The following is a 14,445-nucleotide window of genomic DNA, read 5'->3' as shown; positions in this document are numbered from 1 at the left end:
GGTCTCTTGAACGCAGCCTTTACCTTCCTTGATAATTAGCTTACAAGCAATGATTTATAAAGTTAAATAAAATACAATTATAATGCTATATTATATTACATAAGTACGCAGCTCATATTAACGAATCGACAAGAATTGTTGATTTTTTAAGTACAGCGCCACCTGCAGGATGTTAACGTTGAATTTCATTTTACGAGGTTTTTTGGTAGCAAAATTAACATTTACAAGTCATTTAGCAGACGCTTTTATCCAAAGCGACTTTCAAGTTGGGTAAATAATGGAAGCAATTGTATCAAACATTAGGACAACAAAAAGCATTAGAGCAATAAAAACATGTCTCACAAAGCCTACTGCGGTGAACAGAGCCAAGTTTAGTTGATCTAATCTTAAATAAGCATGTAAATAAATTAAATAAGCATTTTTTTATGCAGCAAAACAGTCTGTTGCACTGACTATTTATTTATTAAAACTGTATTCGTGATTTCCTATCTATATTACTACAATGTAACTGTCTTTGAACGGAATTTTGTTTTATTTTCACATACTGAATGCTGTAAAAGTGTAATGTTAAATAACATAAATAAACTGGGTTGAGTATACTAAAATATACTAAAACTTCCCTTTTTTTAGGCCAACTGTTTTTTCACAAGATTTTTGTTACAGTGTATTCCAAGAGTAGAAAAATGCCCTTTATAATTGTAATGATCGGATACTTATTGATCTTCCTTTTTCGCTACAGTAATTTCTGAGGTAATTTAACTATTGGTATAATCTGTGAATGATTTTTTTAGACACCCTGGGCTCATGTCATGAAACATTAAGTCAAGTTCAGACACCCACTAGATGGAGCCGTCAAATAACCATGCAATAGCTAAAAAGAAGGCCGCCAGGTGGTGCCAAAGTTAAGCACACGTGAAGTGCAAAAGAAAGATAACAGATGCTTCAGTGCTACACTTTATTCAAATCAACACTTTATCTGATCTTGTTGTGCAAAACTTAAAAAAAGAATTGGTACTGTCAGCACGTGAATTTCCTGTAGATAATAGAAGTGTCTGTTCATCATTACTTTAAAAAGATTTATCATTTGACGGGCTATTTTCAGGCAGAAGTGGTATGTTGTAAAGTGTAGCTTTCAGAGATTTAATTCTTCTTTCTTACAGAAGCCCTTGAACTCCGGTTGCTTTTAAAGCTCTAGCTTGCGTACTATGTTAAAACAATCAGTTGTTATTACATAAATTCTGTACTGTATAAAGTGTACAATTTTGGTGGATTCAATCACATGTGAATATGATAAATATAAGTGTATACTAGATATCCTATTTTCTCTAAAAGGATTAGGATTTTGTTCTAGAAATTGCTCTTACTAGTTTTCAAGAACAAATAACACAGTACCCAAGAGTGTAAAATTAAATGTTTATTGGCATTCAGGAACAAAAATTCAGAATCATACTATGTTCATTATATTATTTTATTATTATGTGAATTAATATCTATAAAACAAACATACAATGTTTAAATCATCACAGTTGAAACTGTTAAAATAGCTCTTTCTAGGAAAACTGTTTTTACACCTTACAAATATACTGTATAGGATTGACTCTCACATTTTACAAAACCCCTGAAAAAAGAGAGTCCTAAACATAACGTAAATGTAAATAAGGCATCAGGCAAATAAAAACCTTCTATGTTCTAAAGTCAAGCTAGATTTTGAACCTCCGTGTTCAGAAAGTCCTGAGCACACCGGGTGAATTTGTGCATCTTCCATTTGTTCTGACGGTCTATAGACTTAAACACCTGTGATAAAAACATATTCATGGTCAATGGCAGATATGTAAAGCAAAACTGTCAACTGGTTTACGAAAAGTGATTATGGCCTGTTCTCTTGCAACAGAGGAGGCACCACAGGCCAACTGTTTCATTACAGGAATTCCTGTTCTTCACACATTTTGTTCCTGTTTACACGTTCTGTAATGAAAGTGTGATGCACATCCTATGATCAGCTAATGCTGGTTGATTGTTTTTTTATTTGTGATAGTAATATTATTGGTTAACCAAGACAAGAAGTTATGAACACAAGCTTACAACATGTAATGTGAGAAAAATGAAGTGCTGCCCATTCGAACCCTGTGTGAAGCTTTTTAGACTTTCAATATGTCTACATTTGCAAGATTTGATGGGAATGGGTGAAGAAAAGGAATGTGAATAAATGTTCACAAGGAAAACGAGAAACTTGTTTTGTTGGAATAAGAAATGTGTGGAACGTCTTATCTTCTTGTAGGAGTATCAGTACGATAAGAGCGCCAAACAGCACTCATCTCATTGGATGGTATTTTATTCGCCTGTTAAATCCTGATAAAAGCTCAATTCCATCATTTGATGGGAGTTTCCACAAACTATTGACCACTTTAGCATTTCTACATACCGAGATTTCTGTTAATTCCTGATAAAAGCTAAATCCGATAATTTCAAGGGAGTGTCCACAAACTGTTGACCAATTTCACCCCTTACGCAATTCCACATACTGAGATTCTTTTGTGCAGTCATAGCGATGCTGTTTCCACGAAATTTCTATTTGAGAAAAACAAAAAATGTAATGCACCTTTCTCACCTTTGGATTTGTGCTTGATGATAAATTCTTTGCTCTTTTTCCCGAGGATATTGGATGCGGTGCATGTATAAGCCCCGGGGCCTAAAGTTGTCGCCGTCAAAACTTGTTGATCATGAACCTCCTGAAGGTTTGAGGAGGTCCAGGTGTACTCAGGAGAGGGGTTGCCCACAGCAACACAATTCAGCACTGCTTCTCCACCATCACTGATGTCCAGTATCTCCTCGCCAGGGTTGGGGAAGTCAGGGGGATCTGAGTGAAAGAAAACACGGATGACCTCAAACTTTTTGGACTGAAGCTTTGGTTTATTGTTGCAGATATTCACTCACATTGAACATTAATGCTGAGAACTTCTGATGTCACTGTGGGAGGAGGTTTAGGTCCTTCTGCTCCCAGTTCCAGCTCTGCTTCACATCTGTACTGAACTCCATCTTCACCTCTTGTTGGGACTATCAGTAGGGTGGATGAGACTTGCACTGGTGTAGCAGGTGTTAACTCTGAGAAGGAGTGGTTGTAAACCTCAGTTTGTCCTCTGTACCAGCGTAAAGCAAGGTACTGGACAGGGGCAACGTTGTGCACCTCACACTGTAGCTGGTACTCTCTTCCTTCCACCACTGGACTGGTGTGATTCACTAAACTTATAGAGACGCTGTCTGGTTTCTCTGCGCGGAAATAAAAAATCCACCATCAACTTTTTACCCTTGTGTCATTCAAAACCTGTATAGGACTCATCCACCGTGGAACACAAAAGAAAATATTTAGAGAAATGTCTCATTGGTTTTGTGTCCGTACAATGGAAGTCAATGGTGGCCAGTGCTGTTTGGTAACCAACATTTTTAAAAATATATATTTCATAGAAGAATGCAATAAACAAAGTAATGTACTTACTGTATAGAACGAGGTTTAGTTTTTCTTCACACTGTCTAGGTGCAGTGAAGAACACGCCATAGCAGATCGGTTCCTCAATCCAGTCATTCAAACTATCAACCCGCCACTGAACGCTCTGGTCATGTTGTGTATGCGATGCACCAATGACTGACTCCCATCCCAGCACGCGTACCGGACGAGAAGCCACACAACTCACTGACACTGGATCCCCATATCTCACAACTACTCTCGAGGGAGATATCTCTAGAGAGCAACTGTCACCGGACACTGAAGAAACCCATCATAATATCATCAATATACGACTCATCAAATGTCGTTTTCTATATTATACAAATGTCATATATACACCTAGTAATAATTCAACATATAAACATACATTTGCAAAAGTTCATTTGCAAAAGCAGACAATAGATTTTTTTAAATCATGCTTTTATTGTCTTATCTGCTGAACTCTTCAAATGCATACAATAAATAAATATATAATACATTTTGATACAATTTAGGCATTTTACAAAAATGCTTTGTATAGTTATCCAAAATGGTATTTTTAAACGAACGCATTGATCTTTAACTCTTTTTGGTTCAGAAACCTAGCATCTACTGTAAAATGCCTATTCTTAATAAGAATAATTAATCAAAATGTTTCCAGCTAATCCAGCTAATATCTTAAACAGATAAACAGTACATTGATCATTTAAACTTGAATAGTTTTTTCTCCCAGCTCAAACCAAAATGTTAGACAACAACTTAACATCACATGATTGCCAAAACATTTTACCTGTTTCGAAAATGAACATACCAAGAAACCACACAAGAATGTTTTTCATTTTGTTCGAAATGGTTGAAATCTGCTGTAGTCCAGGCACAGAGGCAAGAGGAATTCCAAGTCAAGTCTTGCTTGGCAACTAAAAACAGTGAACTGTGTCTGCTAACAAAAGCCTTCCCCTGTATTGAAGGGTCCGGAGGGGGGATTGAAACACTGGGCCTCATTAAAATCAGCTTTCCCTTTGCCTGCACTTTAATATTTATTTTCATGAGAATTGATTTGTTTATAAAATAGCTAGGTGATAATGTATGATTGTTTGTTTGTTTGAGTGGACTACATTTATTGTGTAAAACCAATTCTGTGGAAAATAGATCTTGTAGAAAATGTTTGCAACTGTTTGTAGACATTACCAGCGCATAGCATCCTTTAGCCGCTTTATTCTGTTAATTTCATATTGTTTATTTAAACAATTTGCTAATATTTGTTCTTTTATCCCGTTATTGTATGTTTCTATTCCCATATCACGTGTGTTTTTGTGTTCTATATATTTTTCAATACATTTATCTTGGTCAAGAGCTACTGAGTTCCAGCGCAAGCTGTCTTGAAATGCCTCACAGCAGAGAGGTTGCTATGACAACACTCTGTGCTCAGTCACAAATTTCTGGCAGGGGGAAGTCTCACAGGTCACTGTGTTAAACGCACACAAAAGAGACACATAAAGACTTCATTTAAAAATCATTACACTTAATGTTTACCTCTAACGTTTAGTTCTTACAAGAAACATGCACAATGCAGCCTGTTTTCAAAAACTGCAGTAACTTTGAAACCCAACTGCGATGGATTTATAACTCTGTTAATCCAGATTCTCATCTTGTTGAGGTAATGAATGAGTAAAAAAATGACATTGAAAGCTTGAATACATTTTTATTGATTGTTAAACAGCATACCGGATGAAAGATCCAAAAGACTCACAGACTCATTCTGATAAAGTGACCTGATCTACAGGAAATGATAAGTGTGAAAATCAAACATCATTAACACTTTGTATGTGTGATTTGAAACTAGTTGTCAAAGATAAAAAGAGTTTGCACAAGAACATTCACTCCAACAAAAAACAAACACACACACACTAAACATACTGTAAATACGCAATTCAAAATAAAAAGACAATGTTTATTATTCTGCACAAGCATGTAAGCTTTAAAAAAAATCCCTCACATTTATATGTGCAGTGCATATTCAACAACTTCAATCTATGTCACATCACTAAATAAAGACGAGCCTTGAAAGTGTGGCGGCAGAAAAACAGGATTAAAGATGCTACAAATATAAACAATATACAAAGTTTTCTCTTTAGTCCAGTTAATAACATAACTCCATTTAAATCAATCAACAGTGTTTTTTATGTAAATGAAGATCTTATCATAGAGCTTTGTAAGATGTCAAGCAAAAACACTTCCCACAAAGTCTAAATTTGACATAATTAAATTCTAAACATGTTTATTTAACATTCTGATTCAAAATCAAAAGTTATGATGAGTAACATATTTTAATTTTTTCAGAAACTCCACAGACGTTTTCTTTCTGTAGAAACCGTTTACAATGTAAATCAGTGTTCATAAATCAATTGATCAACATCATTCATAATCTTATACGTTTAAATTTTTCCAGCTTTTCACATGCAATGAAGTGCATTGTTACAAAGCAGTTATAAAAAAATCAAAAGCTTAAAAAACAGAAAAAAGAAAAACTATGCAACACATATTGGCTCACAATGTTAAACAATAAGGAGATTTCAACAAGCGACTGTCAGATATTAACATGAATCTTTATCATAAAACCTGCCTCGCGCCATCCAAACAAAACATTTATATCAAACCCATGAGTTACAAAATAATCCATAACAGGTTTTATCAATTTTAAAGAGAGTCACTTTTAAAAACGAAGAGGAATGATAATTCTGGATACATGCTTTTGCATCTTGATTAAAGGCGGGGGTCTGATTTCCAAATTACACTTGTTTAGACAAAGTCAGGCCGAGTACCAAAACAACCTTGTAGCCAATCAGCAGTAAGGTGCACAGTCTACAGGATGGAGATTAGTCGAGCGAAAGATGGGGGTAGGGGTGTGTCTGTTTTGGTGATTTGAACATCAACAACAGCTATGAGAAATCGGCCTTTAAATGATGATCCTTAACGCAACCAGCAGCCAAAGGACCAAAATATAAACTACAACTGTGGAACGGTCACCTGTGGAACAAAAACAAGAAGTGATGATACAGTACAAATATAAACAATCCACAATGCATGTCTACAGCAATATCATGATATCAGCTTCAATGCTTTCAGCTGATGAATGCAATGTGAAAAATGACCAATGATCTTTTAAATATATTAAAGAAACCAAACGTTTATATTTTTTCAGAGATGTTTTAATAACTCACCTGCAGAATTGATGATAAACACTTTACTAGAGTCTCCTAGAAGGTTTTTGGCAGTGCACGTGTAGTTTCCTGGACTCAATGTAGAGGATGAGAGCACTGATGAGGTTCTCGTCTCTTTCAGATGTTTTGAGTTCCAGGTGTATGTAGCAGACGGGTTTGCAGCCACTGAACAATTCAGACTAACCTCTCCATCCTTTTTTTCGATGGTCTGCACTAAACTGTTGTGTTGTGGTGGGTCTGAGGAGGGCAAAAATGAACATCTTGATAAAAAACACCCAGTCATAGAATGAAATTAGCAACTTTTACTGATAAAATACAAGAAATATAAGGTAACTGTTTACAGATGGTAATCATGTGATGGTGAACCAGGCATCCCATTATGATCGTCAGGGCCCTTCTATCAATAACAATTGCAATACTTTTTTCACGACTGGAGTGAATAACATTCGTTTATCATATTCACAGGGTGTGCTTTAGCTGTGTGCTGTAAAGCTCCACAAAAAACAACTGTCAGGCCCTTTTACTCATTAAAAATGACACATTAGTGCAAGCAACCAAAAGGTTGAGGGTTTGATTCCAGGGAACACACATGACGATAAAAGACATGCATGCACTAAATGCACTGTACAGTTACTTTGGATAAAAGCATCTGCCAAATGCATAAATGAAAATGTAAATAATAAATCAGACTTACACATTACTGTCATCTGAATATGTTCTGATGTCACTGCTGGAGGAGGTTGAGGTCCTTCTGCTCCCAGTTCCAGCTCTGCTTCACATCTGTACTGAACTCCATCATCACTTCTGTCTGAAGTGATCTGAAGTATAGATGTTTTATTCACTGGTGTCTTGATGGGGTCTGTGAAGGTCTCATTATGCATCAGAGTTTCTCCTTTATACCATTTCACAATGAGATTCTGAACAGGAGCCACATTCACAACATCACACTGAAGTTTATATGTGAAGCCTTCAGTCATCGGTCCTGTGTGATCAGCTGTGTTGATGGATACGCTATCTGGAGTCTCTGTGAAGCAAGATTTGAACCACAAGTCATGTAGATATTATATTCTGAGAATTAAATCCCATTAATAACAATGACTAGAAAACTTACTGTAAATAGTGATATGAAGATCTCTTTCACATTGTGATCTGTCATAGTTCATATAGCACATTGCTGTTGTGTCCCATCGTGTCAGGCTTGCCACTCTCCAGGTGATCACATTCCGGTCTGTCTTCATGGGCACTGATCCCACACTGGCTTCCCACCCGATCCCATTATGTGTGATATTAGTGCTACAGTTCACTGAAACAGAGCTGCCGTACTTCACAACAACTCGCTGTGGATGGAGCTCGACAGGACATTTAGCATTTGTACCTGCTAAATATGAAGAACAGTAAGCATGGAAAACATCAATCAAATATCAGATAAAAACCAAAAATAAACCTTGCACTGGTCTGCAGGGCCACGCTCTATTTATAGTGCTGTACCAGTGCCATAAACATTTAAGTTATTGAGAATGTTCTTTGCTTGACATTTGGATTAAATAAACATGTTACATTGATCATGAAATAATCTTCAAAACAAATAATTCATGGGTACAACTAGCTGTTAAATGGCATTAGAGAGAATAAATAGGAATTAAAGTCAACATACCTGTTAGACTCACTAAAAGACCAAAGGCTGGGAGACAAAAAAGTCCAAAAAAACATTGAAACATGTTGTATGCGTTCAGAAAACATGTAACAGACGACAATTTTAAAGAAAATAGATCCCTCAACTGATCTCTTCAAGTCTGCACACTTTTATTCTACTGAGATCCGTGAGCTTTACACAAACGAACCCCAACCATATATGGTTTGAGCTTCTTTGACTGCAAGGGGTGTCTTCCACTGAAGTGTCTTGCAATAATTGTACAGTAGCTACAGACAGAGGAAGGGAAACCAAGCTAGCTCAAAAGTAACTAGAAATGAAACAATTATATTGCATTAGGTCTATAGGTAAAAAATTAACCAAAGGCTACGTCATACAAAACTATTGTAAAACCAAACAAGAAATATTGTGTAACATTTTAATTTACTTTTTATCTACAATAAAAAACGAATTTCCTGTTGGTAACCACAGGAAAATAGAGCTGACAATAGAACAATATATGGCAAAAAACTGTACTTTGCTGCACAAGATTAAAGTTGAGACCAATTGTTTCAAAGTTAAAAGATATTGAGAGTTATTGTCTCATTAAATCTAGAAAACATTTCACATTAATGCCTTCTTTGCCTTGGTTATCTCAAAATGATTATGGCTAAATATGCTCAATATGCGGCGCACTGGCGACATCATCTGGTCACTGGGTGTAAAAGCAACGAAAACGATGCAATAACGTCTAATATCTATTCTGTACAAAGTAGACATAATCATCAATATAAACCACTCACCCGATGTACTTTTAAATATGTTTATATAAATATATCACCATCATATGATATAAATAGTAGTGGTAGTACATAAGGGGCTAGGATTAGGCAATCTTTTTATCTGACTTTAACTTTTAGATCATTTGGGATAAGAACATATGTAAACAAAGCAAAGGCCATGGGGTTGATTTCAGGGATCATCAGGGCGCCGGCAGGAATTTTGCGCCCCATGTCAAAAAATCGAATTGAACACGCAGAAAGAGACACATAAAGACTTCATTTAAAAATCATAACAATTAATGTTTTCCTCTAACGTTTAGATCTTACAAGATACATGCACAATGCAGCCTGTTTTCTATAACTGCAGTAACTTTGAAACCCGACTGCCATGAATTTATAACTCTGTTAATCCAGATTCTCATCTTGTTGAAGTAATGAATGAGGAAAAATTACATTAAAAGCTTGAATACATTTTTTATTGATTGTTAAACAGCATACTTACACAGTCTGGCGGCTGCCTTGGGCAAAAAAACAGGATTAAAGATGCTACAAACATAAACAATGTACAAAGTTTTCTCTATAGTCCAGATAATAATATAACTCCATTTAAAAAAAAAAAGGGGTTTTTACATTTTTCTTTGTAAATGAAGATCTCATCATAGAGCTTTGTAAGATGTCAAGCAAAAACACTTCCCACAAAGTCTAAATTTGACATAATTCAATTCTAAACATGTTTATTTAACATTCTGATTCAGTTCTAAATGTTATGTTGGTTGTTGTGTTTGTTGTTGCTGTGTTTAAAATGGAAGTGCTTCTGGACCAGATATGTTTACCTCTTAAAATAGTCTACAGTTTTCTTAAAGCATAACTAATCACTCCACTCCACAATTTTGAAAAAGAAACATCACAAATGTATTAGGTGACAAACATCAAAACCCAAAGTTATGATGAGTAACATATTCTTCATTTTTCAGAAACCCCACAGACGTTTTCTTTCTGTAAAAACCATTTGCAATGTAAATCAGTGTTAACAAATAAATGAAAAATTATTCTTAAGCTTATACGTTTACATTTTTTCCACCTTTTTACATGCAATGAAGTGCATTGTTATAAAGCAGTCGTGATACATCAAAAGCTTTCAAAACAGAATAAAGGAAAACTATGCAACACATATTGGCTCACAATGTTAAACAATAAGGAGATTTCCACAAGCGACTGTCAGATATTAACATGAATTTTTATCATAAAACCTGCCTCGGGCCATCCAGAAAACATTCATATCCAACCCATGAGTTACAAAATAATCCATAACAGTTTTTATCAATTTTAAAGAGAGTCACTTTTAAAAACGAAGAGGAATGATAATTCTGGGTTCATGCTTTTGCATCTTGATTAAAGGCGGGGGTCCTATTTTATTCTGAACAAGTCTGCTTGTTTAGACAAAGTCGGGCCGAGTACCAAAACAACCTTGTAGCCAATCAGCAGTAAGGCACACAGTCTACAGGATGGAGATTAGTCGAGCGAAAGATGAGGGTAGGGGTGTGTCTGTTTTGGTGATTTGAACATCAACAACAGCTATAAGAAATCGGACACCCCGCCTTTAACTGATGATCCTTAACGCAACCAGCAGCCAAAGGACCAAAATATAAACTACAACTGTGGAACGGTCACCTGTGGAACTAAAACACGAAGTGATGATACAGTACAAATATAAACAATCCACAATGCATGTCTACAGCAATATCATGATATCAGCTTCAATGCTTTCAGCTGATGAATGCAATGTGAAAAATGACCAATGATCTTTTAAATATATTAAAGAAACAAAACGTTCATATTTTTTCAGAGATGTTTTAATAACTCACCTGCAGAATTGATGATAAACACTTTACTAGAGTTTCCTAGAAAGTTTCTGGCAGTGCACGTGTAGTTTCCTGTACTCAATGTAGAGGATGAGAGCACTGATGAGGTTCTCGTCTCTTTCAGATGTTTTGAGTTCCAGGTGTATGTAGCAGACGGGTTTGCAGCCACTGAACAATTCAGACTAACCTCTCCATCTTTTTTTTCGATGGTCTGCACTAAACTGATGTGTTCTGGTGAGTCTGATGAGGACAAAAATGAACATCTTAATAAAAAACACCCAGTCATAGAATGAAATTAGCAACTTTTACTAATAAAATACAAGAAATATAAGGTAACTGTCTACAGATGGTAATCATGTGATGGTGAACCAGGCATCCCATTATGATCATCAGGGCCCTTCTATCAATAACAATTGCAATACTTTTTTCACGACTGGAGTGAATAACATTCGTTTTTTATATACACAGGGTGTGCTTTAGCTGTGTGCTGTAAAGCTCCACAAAAAACAACTGTCAGGCCCTTTTACTCATTAAAGATGACACATTAGTGCAAGCAACCCAAAGGTCCAGGGTTTGATTCCAGGGGGAACACACATGACGATAAAAGACATGCATGCACTAAATGCACTGTACAGTTACTTTGGATAAAAGCATCTGCCAAATACATGAATGAAAATGTAAATAATAAATCAGACTTACATATTACTGCCGTCTGAATATGTTCTGATGTCACTGCTGGAGGAGGTTGAGGTCCTTCTGCCCCCAGTTCCAGCTCTGCTTCACATCTGTACTGAACTCCATCATCACTTCTGTCTGCAGTGATCTGAAGTATAGATGTTTTATTCACTGGTGTCTTGATGGGGTCTGTGAAGGTCTCATTATGCATCAGAGTTTCTCCTTTATACCATTTCACAATGAGATTCTGAACAGGAGCCACATTCACAACATCACACTGAAGTTTATATCTGGAGCCTTCAGTCATCGGTCCTGTGTGATCAGCTGTGTTGATGGATACGCTATCTGGAGTCTCTGTGAAGCAAGATTTGAACCACAAGTCATGTAGATATTATATTCTGAGAATTAAATCCCATTATGAACAATGACTAGAAAACTTACTGTAAATAGTGATATGAAGATATCTTTCACATTGTGATCTGTCATAGTTCATATAGCACATTGGCTGTATGTCCCATCGTGTCAGGCTCGGCACTCTCCAGGTGATCAGATTCTGGTCTCTCTTCTTGGACACTGATCCCTCACTGGCTTCCCACCCGATCCTATTATGTGCGACATGAGTGCTACAGTCCACTGAAACAGAGCTGCCGTACTTCACAACAGCTCGCTGTGGGTTGAGCTCAACAAGGCATTTAGCATTTGTACCTGCTAAATATGAAGAACAGTAGAGCATGGAAAACATTAGTCAAAAATCAGAATACAACCAAACACAAAAATAAACCTTGTGATACATTGTAACTGACCACTGGTCTGCAGGGCCACGCTCTATTTATAGTGCTGTACCAGTGCCATTAACATTTAAGTTACCGAGAATGTTCTTTGCTTGACATTTGGAGTAATCTTCAAAACAAAATTTTCACGGATACAACTAGCTGTTAAATGGCATAAAACAGAATCAAAAGGAATTTAAGTTCTAAGTTTTAAACCAAAGGTCGAGGGTTTGAATTCAGGAAACACACATGACGATAAAAGACATGCATGCACTAAATGCACTGTACAGATCGTCTTGGTTACGTATGTAACCTCAGTTCCCTGATGGAGGGAACGAGACGTTGTGTCGAGAACGACAGATGGGGTTCGCCCTTAAGAACCAATCAACTCTGACTACTATAGAAAAGGCTAATGAAATTTGGCGAATTAAATTTGCATGCTGGTCTCCGCCCCGGATGTCCGGTATAAAAGGAAGCCGGCGTGCAGCATTCATTTACCTCTTGTTCTGAAGAGCCTGAGAGCCTCTCACGACTGCAGCAGCATACGATACGTGTTTGTGGCATAAGGGACACAACATCTCGTTCCCTTCATCAGGGAACTTAGGTTGCGTACGTAACCAAGACGTTCCCTTTCTGTCGGTCTCTCAACGTTGTGACAGATGGGATTGCCTATGGAAAACGCCACAATGCTGTATCGCGTCACAATCTCAGCGAAGCGACGGTAAAAAGCCTGGGCGTGTCAGCTCGAAGCTTCCGTGAAACTGTAACCTTCCAGTGTGGTGGTCGGGGGGGTCCCAGAGCTTTCTTGGAGAAAGATGGGTACAGCCCTGACCGGTAATCTTTCACGGACGGGGCCTTAGCTCTCGACTGGCGAGAGGCCGTCCGGCTCGGGTTTACACCAGGTGAGCGCAACTTTTAATCAGAGAAGCGCTGCAGAGGCCACCTCCTACCCATGGGGAGGAATATGGTAGATATAAGTATGGTCTCGTCCTTGGAGGAGAACGCATGGAACGAGCGGACAAGGTAGTTAACCGCAAGGTGGCGGCCCACCTGGGGAAGCTCATGGGTTACCATGTGTGGGAACCGTTGCCATGAGGATATATCAGACGGAACAGCCCACGGGGAGGTGTTACTGCGTCTGATAGCACAAGGTCCGGTAAGAGCTATCTGTGATAGTTCATATGGTATCCCGGCCTAAGGGGGAAGGCTGCTCTGCCCAGCCAACCCCCGGGGGTGCTTGCTTAGTGATGGATGGAATGTCTGTTCTTAACCAGTGTCTGGGTAAGAAGGAAGGTTGGTGAGGTACCAGTTTCTTAACCATGTGTTTGGGTAAGAAGAAAGGTAGATAGCACACTGACCCAACCTCTTGGAGGGTGGGAAGGTGCTTTCGCAGGCATACGCCCCCCCGGATGCCAGTCCTACGTGTTGCCACGCAGGTCGTGGGCTGACACCGGGTTTACGCCAAGGTTGTTAACCCTTGCGAAGGTGTCTGCGCGTGGTCCAGGACACAACACGGATGGGGTTGGGTCTTCCTCCCCAATGGGGAGGGCCTGCAAGTTCACCACTTGGTCCCGAAAGGGAGTAGTGGGAACTTTGGGCACGTATCCGGGCCTGGGTCTCAGGATAACGTGAGAGTTACCAGGGCCGAATTTAAGGCAATCCGGGGACACAGAGAATGCTCGGAGGTCCCCTACCCTCTTGAGCGCCAACAGGGGGGCCGTCTTACTCAGGTTAGGAAGATCGGAACCTCCGAAGGGATCTTGGATCCACGTTAGGGTCCAAGAGGGTATGGAGCGGAGATGAGGCGGATTCCGCCCTCTCGCGCTCCTTAGGAACCTGGTGACCAGCTTGTGTTGCCCTAGAAACTTTCCATCGACTAAGTCGTGATGAGTGGTGATAACGACTCAGCTTCCGCCCGTCAGCTGAGCGCCAGGGCATCCGTGCCGAGGGGGGCCTTGGTCAGGGAGTACCAGAACAGACAATGGGTGGCGTCGCGGGAGGCAAAGAGTTCTATATGTGCCTGT

General features: G+C 38.4%; 1 protein-coding gene across 1 annotated transcript; it reads right to left on the bottom strand.

The window, feature by feature from the left end:
* Positions 1-1,399: 1,399 nt before the first annotated feature.
* LOC130425874 (vascular cell adhesion protein 1-like) lies at positions 1,400-12,359 on the bottom strand. The gene is made up of 12 exons (XM_056752298.1): positions 12,093-12,359; positions 11,676-12,005; positions 10,980-11,216; positions 9,617-9,632; positions 8,357-8,487; positions 7,814-8,080; positions 7,397-7,726; positions 6,703-6,939; positions 3,494-3,760; positions 2,935-3,267; positions 2,609-2,857; positions 1,400-1,794 (listed from the first exon to the last, which is right to left on the bottom strand). The coding sequence occupies exons 1-12, from the start codon at positions 12,151-12,153 to the stop codon at positions 1,787-1,789; spliced, it is 2,466 nt and encodes an 821-aa protein (XP_056608276.1). The 5' UTR covers positions 12,154-12,359; the 3' UTR covers positions 1,400-1,786.
* Between the last annotated feature and the right edge of the window lie 2,086 nt (positions 12,360-14,445).

The sequence above is a fragment of the Triplophysa dalaica genome, chromosome 7, assembly GCF_015846415.1.
Source record: "Triplophysa dalaica isolate WHDGS20190420 chromosome 7, ASM1584641v1, whole genome shotgun sequence".
NCBI lineage: Eukaryota > Metazoa > Chordata > Actinopteri > Cypriniformes > Nemacheilidae > Triplophysa > Triplophysa dalaica.
The sequence above is the reverse complement of the archived record's forward strand: the minus strand, read 5'-3'. Positions and strand labels throughout refer to the sequence as shown.